This window comes from Neolamprologus multifasciatus, chromosome 6 (assembly GCF_963576455.1).
Source record: "Neolamprologus multifasciatus chromosome 6, fNeoMul1.2, whole genome shotgun sequence".
NCBI classification, from domain to species: domain Eukaryota; kingdom Metazoa; phylum Chordata; class Actinopteri; order Cichliformes; family Cichlidae; genus Neolamprologus; species Neolamprologus multifasciatus.
The window spans coordinates 5,082,225-5,097,014 of record NC_140444.1 but is presented as its reverse complement, the minus strand read 5'-3'; the positions used below and the strand labels follow the sequence as shown (position 1 = coordinate 5,097,014).

Below are 14,790 nucleotides of genomic sequence, written 5' to 3'. Positions count from 1 at the left end.
ATATTTCTGGCAACTTGTTGAATCTAAGTCTCAAACAGTTGAGGCAGTTCTAAAGCTAAATAGGGGTCCAACCCAGTACAGCTTTACCGAATGAAGTAGCCCAAAGTGTATTTACCTAAACTAATTAATGCATTATTATCTCTTATAAGTAACGAGATAAATAAACAATGAAGTGACTAAACTAGTGTGAACAGATGCCACTGATATATGGTGTAGTCACTCTGTGCACAGAAAATCATGACCCTGAAATAGAGCACCAGACTGCAGTGACTCAATCAGACCCGAACAAACTGGGTGCCAGTCCCTGCATACCAATGCATTCACATAAACACAAATACAGTTAATGCAGCAGACGCATATTTCAGTCTCTCTTATACACGCACACACACACACATACATGCACACACACATATTTCCGCTCACTTCATGTGTAATGTAATCACCTAGGCTCTCCATGCCTGCTAACCCAATAAAGCTGACAGTCTCCAACACACACAGTTACATACACACAAACAAACACACACATGCTCCAGAATACATTCAACTCTTGGTTTCTTCTCCTTTCCGCCTCAGTTTTTCTGCCACAAACCGTCCGACTTACAGGAACTGTTTCAGTTACAAACTTCAGCCTGTGACTGAGCTCTTATTCGTTAGCAGCTAAGCTTCAAGTCACTTTATCCACTGACCCATTTCTGCTGAACAGCTCAGAGTTTGGGGGCTGACTCGAGCCGGTCCGAGGTGCCAAAACGAAGCGTCTGGGGGAGAGAGAGTTGGATGGACGGGGCTGACAGAGAAAACAGACACAGAGCGTGCTCTTTCTTACATTAGTAACAACGCTCACACGAGAGGACAAAGAGAGTGGAAGATTGGTCGAACACATTAATGCTGCACGGGAGACTCGTTTGTACCCGCGTGTACTGTACGCTGTTTGTTCGGGTCTGCCCGGTTGTTGCGGAGGGTGACCAGGCGCGGCGGCCATAACCGCTCCTCCGAGCGCCATCTGCTCGGCGCTGCAGCAACTGTTGCCAGGGTACCTGCTCTCCTCTCCTCCCCTCCAGCCCACCTTTTACTCCTCCTCCTCTTTTGGCTCATCACCTCCATCGCATCCTCTCGATTTTTCTCCCCAAACAAGATCTACGCTCAAATCCTCCTCCTGTGGTTGTCCTTCTGCTCTCATGCCTCGTTTCTCTCCACACACATGCTCTTTTCTCTTCCCTCCAATTAATTTAATTTGCCTTTTCATTCTGAAGAGGATACCTGCTTTTGATTTAATGAGCTTTATTGGCGTGAGATTTAATTCTTTGTATATTAGCGACGCTCCACTGAAGTATTAACAGCGCTGAAATAGTACTAATTCTAATTCATTTACTGCGTTTCCATTATTTTACTCTTCGTGTCTGTCTTCTCCGTGTGTCTTTATTTAACTAGAAGATGTGTCGGAGCTGTGCTTTCTTTAGGAAGATGCCACTGTGCTGCTTTTTCACCACCTCCAGGAAAATCTTTAAGACTTTTTCCTCTCCTCTTTCCTCTAACCCGTCTTTCTTCCGTTTTTTCACTCCTTTGCAGTTGTGTGGACATGACTCAGGGCCCCTTCTCTTCAGAGAAGAGATGGAACCAAAGAAAGAGTCGAGAAAAGAGGACTTTGATGGGGTGGGGGGGTGTTTAGAGAGAAGGAAAGAAAAGTGGTAGAGTGAGAGAGGGAGCGATCGTAGATCAGAGCCGTCATGATTGAGCCATCTGCTGAGAGGCCAGTGAGACCAGCACACACACGCCTGTGCTTAAAGATCACCACTGCCACCCGTTGGTCATTTCCCAACACTACAGCTCGCCGTCTCTTCCCCGCTCTCGTGCATCGTCTAACTGCCGCGCTGCCATCCGGGCACAAACATGCCATCCGAAGATGAGACACGTAGCTCTGAACATCGATCAGTCTGGTCTGGCTGTCTGGTGAGCCAGTCCTAAGCAGCCGATTCTGTTTGCTCCACAGGGCTTTTTGTGCTCTAATATATGAGGTTTATCTACACGTAACTCCTTTCTAAGAAGAGCCGAGCCTCAATGCGGATTACGAGGCTTTGGCTCTTTCGAAACATATTGAGTATACTGGTGTGTTACTGACGCGAGCCAGCGCTGTGATTTGGTGCTGTAATCCCGCGTTCGCTGTTTCATTCTCGCCCTGCAGTTAAATGTGATTTGTTGTACACTCTTTGTTCCTGTGTGCTGGTGCATTTTTATGCGAGCAAACACTCTTTACTGGCCCGAATCATTCTTTCCTCTCCTCTCAGTCCTCCCCCTTTCTATTGCTGGCAGGCCTAAACAATGTCCACTCTCGTTCAGCTGTCTAACCTTTAATAGATCCATAAACACTCCACTCCCATTGGCCAGAGCAGGCCATTTCATCCTATTAGAGATTAGCATACGCCTGAGTGGAGGAGGAAGTGCTCTTTATATGCTAATGAGGAGATAATGTATGCAGCACAGCGAGGACAAGCCGGTGCCCCCGTTGGGAGGACTCAGGGTGGCCCAGCGTGCTGAATCTTGAGGCAGTCTTGTCTTTATCTTGTTTTTCACTGTCATTCACAGACAGCTGGACTGTGTCTTTGTGAGTTAAAATACATCACAAGGCTCGACTGCAGCGTTATGCCAAAAAAGGGACCACGCAAAGCCGGCAGTCTAAATGCCTCCATCTCCAATAGTGTATAAAATATGCCTTCCTTATGTATCTGATCTTATTGTGTGGCATTCACTTGTGATAAAGAGCGATAACAATGACTCGGTGGAGAGGAGATTTTCAGAGTCTGAAATGGTTTTGTTAGATGCCGAGAAGCTCCTTTTTGTTTGGTTTTACGCCTTTAACAGAGCATACGTGATTAAAAATGGCTTCAGTGGAATATTTAAACATCTTGGAAAATACATATACTTTGCTTTCTTGCAAAGAGAGTGTTAGCGCTGAGAGTTTTGACCTGTATGGTTTACAATTACACCTTCGCGTGTATTCTTTTGACTCACTTGGCATTGCTAAAGAGAAATTCTTTAACAGAAAAACTGTAAGAGTTTGTTTACCATGTGGCTAAATGCTACCTAGCTATACAGCATGTAGTGATTCACTGGTGACCTCGTGGAAGTTCTTTCTTTGCCTTCCCGTCATCGAGTTTCATGTAATTTCTCCTGATATACTGACAGACAACATACATACAAGCTGGTTAGGAATAATATTATTGCAGCTGTAGCTTTATAGAGCTTTATAGATGCTAGTTGGCTGATTTTTTTTTAGCTTTTCACACAGAAGGTGGAGCTACAGCCTACTGTTTCCTGTCTTTATTCTATAGACTGTATATAAAACGTTGCCATAGCTTCTGGATATGAGAAGGTTTATGATGCAGAACCATCATCAACCTGCATTCTTTCTAATGGTCAGCAGGGGTCAAGTCCTCTGACTACTCACTTTACTCTGTGACCTCATTAAATTCTTTGTATTTTGTTAATTGTTGTCATTATTAAACTCAGGAAGGGTGACAGAGAAGGGCTTGCTTTAGGGAGGAGCCAACTGATGACATCATACGCCTACCTTCATCTCTTATATACAGTCCATGCTTTATCCTAGGCTAAGCCAGCTGGCTGCTAGCGTCATATTTAAATGATAGCTGTGCAAGTGTGCTGTGATGTCTTATTAGCCGATAGCCCACCTGACCTGCTGCCTTCTTCTTTCTAGGAGCAAGGTGTGGTGGGGATGTCACGACCACCTGGCGCCATACCACCACCTCACCCCGCTGGCGGCGTTGCCTCTGGGGTGGGCCCCAACCAGGGATCAGGTCCGCCTCCGGTCTACCGGCAGGACGTGATGAAGCAGATGATGGTGATGGAGCAGGAGAAGAGGGCGCAGATGCACATGATGGAGCAGCAGAAACAGCAGCTCTTAAGAGAGCAGAGACAGCAGCAGCAACTCTTGGCTGAACAGGTGAGTTTATGTTCATGTCATTCAGTGGGGTGATGATTAAACAGGAAGGAAGGCCTCTGTGACTCATCTGTCACCCATTAAATTATAATGTGTGCGTGTGCGTGTTTGCCTTGTTTGTTCATACATCCATGTAGATTTGTCAGCATCTTCAGCTCAAACAAGAGCAGCTCATCCTCTCTTCTTCCTCACTGTTGTCTGGTTGCATGTATAATTACCCTCAACCAGCCCCCTCTTCACTACTTCCTTTTCATCTCTTCAGTGTGTGTCTGTGTGTGTGTGTGTGTGTGTAGATGTGTTTTTGTCACATGCCGCCTGCTGTGATAATATGGTGTTTTCTTTTTATTTCTCTCTCTGTGAGGGAATCAAGTGTTAAAAGAGTTCTGAACTCTGAAGTCACCACCCACTACGAAGGGTTTTAATTGGATCTGCAAAAACATACACAGACACACAAATATAGGTGCCCAAAAAGGAACGCCGTCCTGCTGGGATTTAGTGTATGTTGTTAACTGAGTATAAAATGAGCAACCTGCCCATGCATACATTCAGGACCCGCTTTAAAATGTGCAGACTGCTTGTTAATGAGCAGACCTTTCAGGTTTCTCTTTATACCTGCAGAACAAACTGTGGCTACATCATTACACTAATCAGTTATGATGCTGTTAATGCAAACGAGCATCACACAGGTTATGTACGCAAATCTAATCCCGTCAGCACGCATCTTCCTCTCTTCTTCTATACCAAAACATCTGTTTTAGTACAGTTATACCCAACATCTGCCCTAAACTCAACAGTAAAAACATCTGCCTAAATTAAATTACACCAACATCTGTCGTAACTCAGCTGTATCAGCATCTGTCTTAACTCGACCAACATCTGTCTCAGCTCAGCTGTATCAGCATCTGTCAGAACCTGTCTTGACTCAGCTGTGCCAACATCTGCCTGAACTGGCTGTACCAACATCTATTTTAACTCCACTGTATCAGGTGGCCAACATATAACAAACTCTAGCAACATCTGTCTTAACTTCATTATACCAGCATCTGTGTTAATGCAATTATATCATCCATCTTAACTCAATTGTACCAGTGCCTGTCTTAACTCAGCTGTACCAACATCTGGCTAAACTCAGCTGTAACAACATCTGTCTTAATGCAATTATACCATCTATCTTAACTCATACCAACATCTGTCTGAACTCAACTGTTCCGATATCTTCTTCTGCTGTCCCCAATGCTGTTTACCCAACACATCTTCCCAAAGCACCAAAACACAAAAGCAGTTGCCTTAAGAGGCTTTATGTTGTAAGGTAAAGACCCTACCATAATGGGGCGAAAACCCCAACAATCAAAGGACCTTTGAGCAAGCACTTGGCGACAGTGGGAAGGAAAAACTTTCTTTTAACGGGAAGAAACCTAGGATCAGGGAGGGGCGGCCTCTCCTGAGCCTGGGTGACTTTGTTTAGGATGAGGGGAGGAAGAGAGGACAAAGACCTTAGTGCAGCGTTCAATACTGTTGACCATAATATCCTATTAGAGCGATTAGAACATGCTGTAGTTATTACAGGTACTGTGCTGCAGTGGTTTGTATCATATCTATCTAATAGACTCCAGTTGGCACATGTAAATGGAGAGTCCTCTTCACACACTGAGGTTAATTATGGAGTTCCACAGGGTTCAGTGCTAGGACCAATTCTGTTTACACTATACATGCTTCCCTTAGGCAGCATCATTAGAAGACATAGCATAAATTTTCACTGCTATGCAGATGACACCCAGCTCTATCTATCTATGAAGACAGATAACACACACCAATTAATTAAACTCCAGGAATGTCTTAAAGACATAAATACCTGGATGTCCGCTAACTTTCTGCTTCTTAATTCAGATCAAACTGAGGTTATTATACTCGGCCCTGAAGATCTTAGAAATATGGTATCTAACCAGATTCTTACTCTGGATGGCATTACCTTGGCCTCCAGTAACGCTGTGAGGAACCTTGGAGTCATTTTTGACCAGGACATGTCCTTCAACGCACATATTAAACAAATATGTATGACTGCTTTCTTCCATTTGCGCAACATCTCTAAAGTTAGAAATATCCTGTCTCAGAGTGACGCTGAAAAACTAGTTCATGCATTTATTACTTCCAGGCTGGACTACTGCAATTCATTATTATCAGGATGTCCAAAAAACTCACTGAAAAGCCTTCAGCTAATCCAAAATGCTGCAGTAAGAGTACTGACAGGGACTAGAAAGAGAGAGCATATTTCTCCTGTTTTGGCTTCCCTTCATTGGCTTCCTGTTAAATCCAGAATTGAATTCAAAATCCTGCTCCTCACATACAAGGTCTTAAATAATCAGGCCCCATCTTATCTTAATGACCTTGTAGTACCATATCACCCTATTAGAGCACTTCGCTCTCGCTCTGCAGGCCTACTTGTTGTTCCTAGAGTATTTAAAAGTAGAATGGGAGGCAGAGCCTTCAGTTTTCAGGCCCCTCTTCTGTGGAACCAGCTTCCAGTTTGGATTCAGGAGACAGACACTATCTCTACTTTCAAGATTAGGCTTCAAACTTTCCTTTTTGCTAAAGCATATAGTTAGGGCTGGACCAGGTGACCCTGAATCCTCCCTTAGTTATGCTGCAGTAGACGTAGGCTGCCGGGGGATTCCCATGATGCATTGAGTTTTTCCTTTCCAGTCACCTTTCTCACTCACTATGTGTTAATAGACCTCTCTGCATTGAATCATATCTGTTATTAACCTCTGTCTCTCTTCCACAGCATGTCTTTTATCCTGTCTTCCTTCTCTCACCCCAACCAATCACAGCAGATGGCCCCGCCCCTCCCTGAGCCTGGTTCTGCCGGAGGTTTCTTCCTGTTAAAAGGGAGTTTTTCCTTCCCACTGTCGCCAAAGTGCTTGCTCATAGGGGGTCATATGATTGTTGGGTTTTTCTCTGTATCTATGAAGTGCCTTGAGGCGACTTTTGTTGTGATTTGGCGCTATATAAATAAAATTGAATTGAATTGAAAGACACGCTGTGGAAGAGAACCAGAGATTAATATTAACTAATGATGAAATGCAGAGTAGGGCTGCAGCTTAAACAGATTATTTTGGTAGTTGACTAATCTGCCAATTTTCTTTGATTAGTCGATTAGTGATTATTTGTCTCTTATCTCCGCTTCCTGTGGGCAAACTTCCTGTTCTGGGCTCCAGTGACTCACCTGCTTAAGTCTGCCCACCTGTGATTAGCACCCTGTTGTCTCGTCCCACAGCTAATGAAAATAATGACCTAAGAAACACTCAAATGTATTTTTAACATTACATTAAAAATGAAATAAATAAAAATATTAGGTAAAACAAGTTAAAATGCTAGTATTTAAACAAAAAAATAACGTGCAAATAGGAAACAAAAAATGGCTTCTGTCCATAAGTTTAAATAAAACTTCAAATTAAATCAGAAAGATTTTGTTCCCCCGATATTGCAGTATAACAGAGAGTGGGTTCAGGGTCACCTGATCCGGACCTAACTATATGTTTTATCAAAAAAGAAAGTTTTAAGCCTAATCTTGAAAGTACAGAGGGTGTCTGTCTCAAATCCAAACTGGGAGCTGGTTCCACAGAGAGGGGGCCTGAAAGTTGAAGGCTCTGCTTTTAAATGCTCGAGGAATGCTGCAGTCTCAGAGCAAAGTGCCTGGTTAGGGGGATATAGTAATATGAACTCTTTAAGATAAGATGGAGCCTGATTATTTGAGACCTTGTATGTGAGGTTGCCGCTGTTCCCAGCATCTATATAACTTCATCAAACTTTAACTGTATCAGTATTGTGGAATATCGGTGCCTGATCTTGACAATATGAACAACTGTCTCAAGTCTCAATGCCTCACTGAACCCTTATTGTACCTGGACTTAACTAACATCTACTGTAACAAGCATCTGTCTGTTCTCAGCTACATCTGTCTCTACCTTAAAATCTCCTTCATCAAACATTTGTGTACCTACATCTTTATATTATTTAGTTTTGGCTGTTATTGGCTCTTTAAGAGCAGGCATGGGTCCAGCTCAAGTGGCCATTAGAGGAAGTGCAGCTTTTAGCACATAGGCTTCAATCCGGCGATAGAGAAGCAAAAGAAAGGTTCTTCTGCTAAACTATTCTTACTGTCAACTGTGATTCTGTTCTTCTGTGTATCTCACGCCCTAATGATACAAAATTCATGAAATAGGTACGAGCAGCTGTAACACGCTTTCAGCATACTTGCTTAACAACTTCCATCTGTCTGTGTCTGCAGCTCCAGCAGCAGCAACATCTCCCCAGACAAATCGGCCAGGGCCAGAGGAATCCATATCCCCAAGTCAATCAGTACCAAGGTGAGACACATGAGCACGTGCGTTCATGTCACCTGTGCAGCAGTGCACACACGGCATGCGCCTGCGCAAGAATGGCTGCACCCCACAAGATTTTCTCACACGTTATTATTTATTGGAAAATGGATTTAGCACCCAGATGGTTGTGTGCATGTGGGGGGGAGGCTACAATTATACACGCATGTTTTGTCAGCAACAAGTATGGTATACATGGTGGCGCTCCAAGACATTTAGGGACGTAGCAGATTTTGCAGTTCATTCGGTGCCACGTTCACAGACAGATATGTATGCAAACAACAGCACTGACCAAACATCACCCTGAAACCAAGCCTCGTCCTTTCTGTCTGTCTCTGTCAGATACATCAGTTGGCGCTCAGATGCTCTCCAGCCTCTCTCTCTCTCTCTCCTCCTCTCTCCGGGAAAAAAAAAATACAAAATAAAAAAAATAAAAAATTCTGCTCTGCCTGTTACCACGGCAACTTGTCTGTCCTGGATCCCCCAGAGTTCCGGTGAAGTCGGAGAGATGGATGAGAGCAGGGGAAGTGGGAGAGAATGGGAGGAGGAGTGAGAGCGGGGCGGCTGGCAAGTAGAGGGAAAGGTAGATGGTTCGGTGGGTAGAAGGAGAGGTTGAACGGAGAGATGAGATGATGGAGAGACAAAGAAAACACAGAGGAAGCGAGAGAGAGAGAGGAGAATGAGGAAGAGAGTCAGGCTGAAAAACCATTTATAGCCATCAGTGTCTGCAAATGAAAGAGATAATATGGAGAGGAAGAGGAAGCTCCGGTGTGAAACTTCGGCCTACAGATATACACATTAACTCAGCTGTCCTGCAGTGTATCTGTGATTGTGCTCATATCACCTACAAATCTCACTCTCGATATATTTGTGATCTGTGAAGTATATAGACAGTTACCTGCAACTCTACTCACTTCCTACTTACTGGAGTGAGTGATCCTCTTCATTCTCGCTCCTCTGTTACATTTTCAGCCTGAGCTGTGAGGTGGGGGATTAGTGGAATGATGTCAGAAGTGGGTTTATTATAGGATTTAAAGCCATTTCCACGCTAGCAGACCTCCTCAGCTCAGCTGCTTCTGAGCATCTAATAGCAAAAAGTAGAGGAGTGAGATGTTGGTGCTTCAGTGTGTTTAGTTTTATTTTGGTGGGGTAGGATTTGGGCCAAATTGGATGGGAAGCATTCGTTTCCAGAGTAAAGGGGCTGTCGTGCAACATAAATCTTTGCCTCAGCAATGACTTATTAGAGCCGTCTTATGGCCTTTGGGTCATTTAAGTGGCTCTACTGTGTAAGCTCTCAGATTTTCCCCTACAACTATTTCCTCATCTGTTTGCTAACTCCTCTTATTTTCCACTCCTAGGTACCCCTCAGGCTCTCCAGAACATTCGGGCTACCCGCCTCCTGCAGCAGCCGCAAACTCAGCAGCAGATGGTCCAGATGAGTTCTGTTCAGGCCCAGGGTGGTTCTGTGGGACCCCAAACTGACATGGGACTACCCTACAGTAACCAGGGATCCAACCAGGGTTCCCTGTATGGGCTCAACCCCTCCATGAGCCAAATGATCCACCAGCAGCAGCACCAGAGCCAAAGCGTCCAAGCCTCCATGGGTCTTCCGCCACAGCACAACCCCACCGGAGGGCCACCCCGGCAGGCAGGTGCGGGTCCTGGAGTCGGAGGTATGCCTGGAGGACCCGGAGGTGGTGGAGCTGGAGGTTATGGAGGGCAAGGGATGTTAATGAACTCCATGACCCAACAGCCTCTTAAAGGACCTCCTAATGCCAAAGCTCAAACACAGAGACTGCAGAGCATGCTGGGAGGAGGCGGTGGGGGAATGGCAGCAAGTGGCTGGCCGCAGCAGCAAGGACAGAGTCTGCAGGCCATGGGGGGTGGAGTTGGAAGGACTACAGGAGGAGGGGGAGGAGATATGGTGGGGTTCAGCTCTGCCCAGGGTTATGGGATGCAGCCGGGTCAACCCCCACGCATGGCTAAACAACACTTTCAGGGCCCGGGACAAGGGATGGGCCAGGGGATGGACCCCAGGTTGGGCAACCCAGCTGCGGGTATGGCTGGCCCGATGATGGGCCCTCACATGGGTGGTCAACCAAGGACCAACCAACCCCGCCCTATGGTTATGAACCAGGGAATGAACCAGGGGGTGATGGGCCAGGGAATAACTGGGATGGGGGGTTTCGTGCCAGGCCCTGGGGGGCCAGGATTAGGGGCAAGTGGAGGTGGAGGAGGTGGATCTTACGGACCAGGGGCGGTCGGGGTTGGAGGTCAGCCGCAGGGCTACCAGAGGACAGCCAATCAGGACATGTCATCCTATGGATACGGGGGCGGGCCCTCAGGCGGAGGAGCCTTCGGATTGGGCGACGGCTCGGGGGCAGAGCTGGACTCAAGTGACGGTTGGATGGAGGAGTTTTTCTCGAGCTAATAGCCAACGGGGAAAGTTGTTACCGGATGAAATAAAAACATTTAAAGTTGGACAAATTTTAAAATCTGAGAAAGTAAAACAAAAACGATAACATGACGTGGACTGGCATGTTTTTGTTTTGTAAAACATGAGCGAGATTATAAATGAGTTCCTGTGTTACGTTTTGTGCGTATGTATGTGTGCGTGTGATGGAGAGAGCTATCATTTTGTCTTGTGCATATTAATGAAAAACCAATATAGAGATTAAGAAGTGTGTTTCCTAATTTTCCCTTTTTTCTCTGTGGAATAAATTTTCTTCAGTGTTTGAAAGCGAGGCCCATTCACGCAGCAGCGCTTTGAGCCCGAGCTTCAGCAGGGGCTGATTGGAAACTGTAGACTGATGAAGGGGAAGCAAGACTTGTTCTCAAGACAGCAATTTATTTGTGTTTGTGTGTTTGTGCCACCCTGATCAGTGCTTCAGATCTCTCAACTACGCGAGGAGCTGAAGGGAGTAGAAAGCACTCTCAACGCTCCCATTCCTCCTCTTAGATTTGAGCCCCCCCATCGTACAGACACACAAACACACACACACTCACAAATCTGATTCCCTCACGCTCCTTCACTCTGTTCCTTTCACTTGATTTCCCTCTCATCCTCCATTCCTCTCTCCTCCCGTCTTTCCCACCCTCTCTCCAGAGACTCGTTCCTCGCTCTCAACGCTCCTTTCTCTGTTTAAACTGTGCACATCACAACAGAACAAATGACGCTCCTCTATTGTGCCACGCAGGCTCGCTCTGCCCTCTAGTGCTTTTGCTAGGCAACCGACCTGAGTGGCGTTTTTATTTAATTTTTTTAAAAGGGGGGTTGTGGTTCATTTCCTGTGTTGTGTCGCTGTGGTTGCACATGTAGACAAAGACAAAGGCAGTAAAAAGCTGAGAAAAGGAGGAGAGATTAGGCAGCTAAAGCAAGCACACGTAGACAACAACAAACAGACAAACAAGCGTCAGCCCGGGAGGATGTGCAGATGTGTGAGAGGCGGCAAACAGAGCTAATATTAGGCTACACATTAAACCTTCTGTCTGCGTGACACAAACCACATCGCATGCATCAGGCAGACAGAAACGATCGCTGGGCACTGAATGTATTCAAGCACCACAAGTGACTTCTTCTTCTAAAGAGACGAGAAAAAAAGCTCATTGAAAAGCCGCCCGCAGTGTTTTATTTTGTCGCTGTGTTTTTCTTTTACGGTGAATCTGGTAGTTTGTCAATTACACACGGAAAAGAAAGTTTAAATTAGTTTTGTTTCTTAGTTCGTCATCTTTTGAAAATCTGTTTGGTAAAAAAATCTGTGGCTCAGCTTGTCGTCACTCACCGTAGCCCCGCTTTACATCGTGGCTTCTCTCAGCTGTAAAACGCCCTCGTTTCAAACTATAACTGTGCTATACTGTAACACTACTGTGAAGAAATACAAGTCGGGCCCTTCTGGCGCTTTACAAGGAAAATGAACCACTGCTAAGCCTCGAGTTTGTTTTAAAGAGAGAGAGAAGCTTCAGATAGCCTTTAAGGGACAGCTCACCCCAAAGATAAAATTCTCATACTTTTCATCAGGTGTGCAGTTTTATTTGTCCTTCGTCCGGTCAGCTGCAGAGATTTCAACCTTCACTTAGGTGTAATGGAAATAAATCGCATAATCTGGTTACTCGGAAAACATCCACAAACCATGTGCTTTACCAAACTACAGCCACCAACAACATCAATGTGCAGAAGTAAGAGGGTAACTAACAATGATGAGAAGCTTGCACAATAGTAGTGATGGAGTTGAGTGTCAGTGCTAACTACACACTTCTATTGGCTGTAATTCAGTATAAAGAAAGAAAATCTGTTGGTTTTGAAGTCCTAATGTTGGCTTGTGGCCACGACTCTGAAGGTTTTTCTGACCTAAATATGACTCTATTTGTATGAGACAGTGGACTGCTAAGCTATGAGCTCACACTTGCATGGTTGGTTAGGAAACCGCATCATTAAACTGTACAGGTGCACCGCACATCCACAGGTACCTGCTAGTTTGTGCCAACTAACTTCAAAACTGAAGCATGGGTTGCTCCAAAAGACACCGAATGGTGAGAGGTCCAGTTCAGTGACCCCAATTGGCATTTCTGAGGCTTATCAGACAGCCATCATCTGTTGCTGTCAAAGTTACCATGGGATGGGTGTAACATATAACAAAACTATACCCACTGCACAGGTGATATAAAGGGGTAAGTTATCTCTAGAGATCAATGCCATATTTGTTTAGCACCAGGGTGTAAACATGTTTAATTCTGCTGTAAAGCTGGGCATTTTAACATGGGAGTCTATGGGGACTGAATCATATTTGAAGGCTGCCTCAAGTGGCCACTAGAGGAACTGCAACTTTAATTATCATTATTATTATTTATTTTACACACGATTTATGTGATGTTTGGAGTAACCGTTTCATAATTCGTAGAATAAAAATATTTGCAAAAAGTGCTGTTTCATAGAGATGAATAAAGAAAACTGGAGGCTGAAGGAAAAACATATAAAATGAAGGCTGGGGTGATCAGTCCCTTTAAAGTGTTAGTGTCGAGATAATCAGTGCTTCCACTGAAGTTCGTGTCTCCCTTCCCTCTCAACTTCCTCTGCCCTGATGTGTGCATAATGAATATGTGTCAAAAAGGTTTTATTACTGTACTTGTTGGTAACATCTTACATCGCTAACGCTTTAAAAGATGAATGAAAGCGTGTCTGCATTACTTTGTATTTAGCTCATCAGAGTGAAAGTTTGGGGGACGATGCTGTAATCAACAAAACCAAAAAAGCCTTCTTCTCTGTAAACTAACTCCTTGTCATCATCTGTTCTCATGGTTGTTGGTGTTGTATAATCCAACCCTTTAAATACGAACTTTAACCACCACGCCCGTCGTCCTGTAAGCGCCGCTGTGTTTGGCAGCACCCGCGAATGAATTTCTGTACTTTTTTGGGGGGTTTCTGTCACCTTTGGGGAGTCCTCCATCTCACTGTATGGAGACTGAATGTCAAGGATATGTAGGGTTTTTATAGCATTCCCGAGTTTTACCAGGGGGAGCACGGTCACAAATTTTAAAACCCTCTCGGTCGTTGAGCCTGCCTCGTGTAGGAAAAGCAGCGGAGCGCCCAAACCTGCGGGGGCTCCAATGCTCATGCTTCCAAAAGTTTGATGCTAGTCCAGGCAGGCTCATAAATCACATGTTAGAGGCAGTTTGTGGGAAAACACCCAAGGATTACGAGTCCAACTCGGAGGCAGGAAGGTATAGAAACATGTGTGGGTCAGTGTTAAGGTCACAGCCAAAGTGAGGCTGCGTTTGAAATCCCTTCAGGAAGAGAAAGGAAGCTTCCTCCAAATATCATTATGTACCGGGACCAAGTCTGTAGACAACATTTTAACGAAAACTGTTGTTATTGATGTTCTTTGTTTTATTTTATTTTTTTTTACTGGTGCTGACATATATGTGATTATGAGAAAAAAAACTATATAAAAGATAATGGCTATTTGTAAATATGTTTTTACAGGTTTAAATACATCAGATAATACAGTCTCTACTCTGTAAAGAATTTACTGTTTGTTGGAAAATAGAGAAGTATTTTTATTTTGAAGTTTTTTGGTTTCACTTTTAACCCATCTGAGCTATGCCATTGCACTTCAGACAATGTCTTACTACTAATTTGTATTGTAAACCTCCTCTCTTTTTTGGTATTTTTTTCAGTTGTTTTTTCTAGTTTGAGATTTGACTCGGTTCTTAAGCAGTGCTTATTTCTTTTTATCCTGTACAGAATTCTGAAAATGTTAACAAAAGATAATTACAAGAGACCTTTTTTTTTTGTTTTTTCAAAAAGATAAAATAAAGAGAGACTATTCTCGCTGATCATATTACATGAAAGCTTCTGTTTACACTGGGTTCATTTACGTCATTTACACAGCAGCTGTCAACACATGAAACGTGCACTCACTGGACACTGTTAGGTACACCTTAGTAATGGGATGGACCCAC

At 44.4% G+C, this 14,790-nt stretch overlaps 1 protein-coding gene across 2 annotated transcripts in view; it reads left to right on the top strand.

Annotated features, from left to right (window-relative positions):
• Positions 1 to 13,859, top strand: part of maml3 (mastermind-like transcriptional coactivator 3) — a 153,881-nt gene extending 140,022 nt beyond the window's left edge. For both annotated transcript variants that reach the window (XM_085163880.1, XM_085163881.1), the window contains exons 4-6: positions 3,710 to 3,955; positions 8,241 to 8,319; positions 9,690 to 13,859. In XM_085163880.1, coding sequence (XP_085020006.1) covers positions 3,710 to 3,955; positions 8,241 to 8,319; positions 9,690 to 10,762 — 1,398 coding nt within the window. In that variant the 3' untranslated portion in view covers positions 10,763 to 13,859. The remainder of the gene's footprint in view (positions 1 to 3,709; positions 3,956 to 8,240; positions 8,320 to 9,689) is intronic.
• Positions 13,860 to 14,790: the final 931 nt, after the last annotated feature.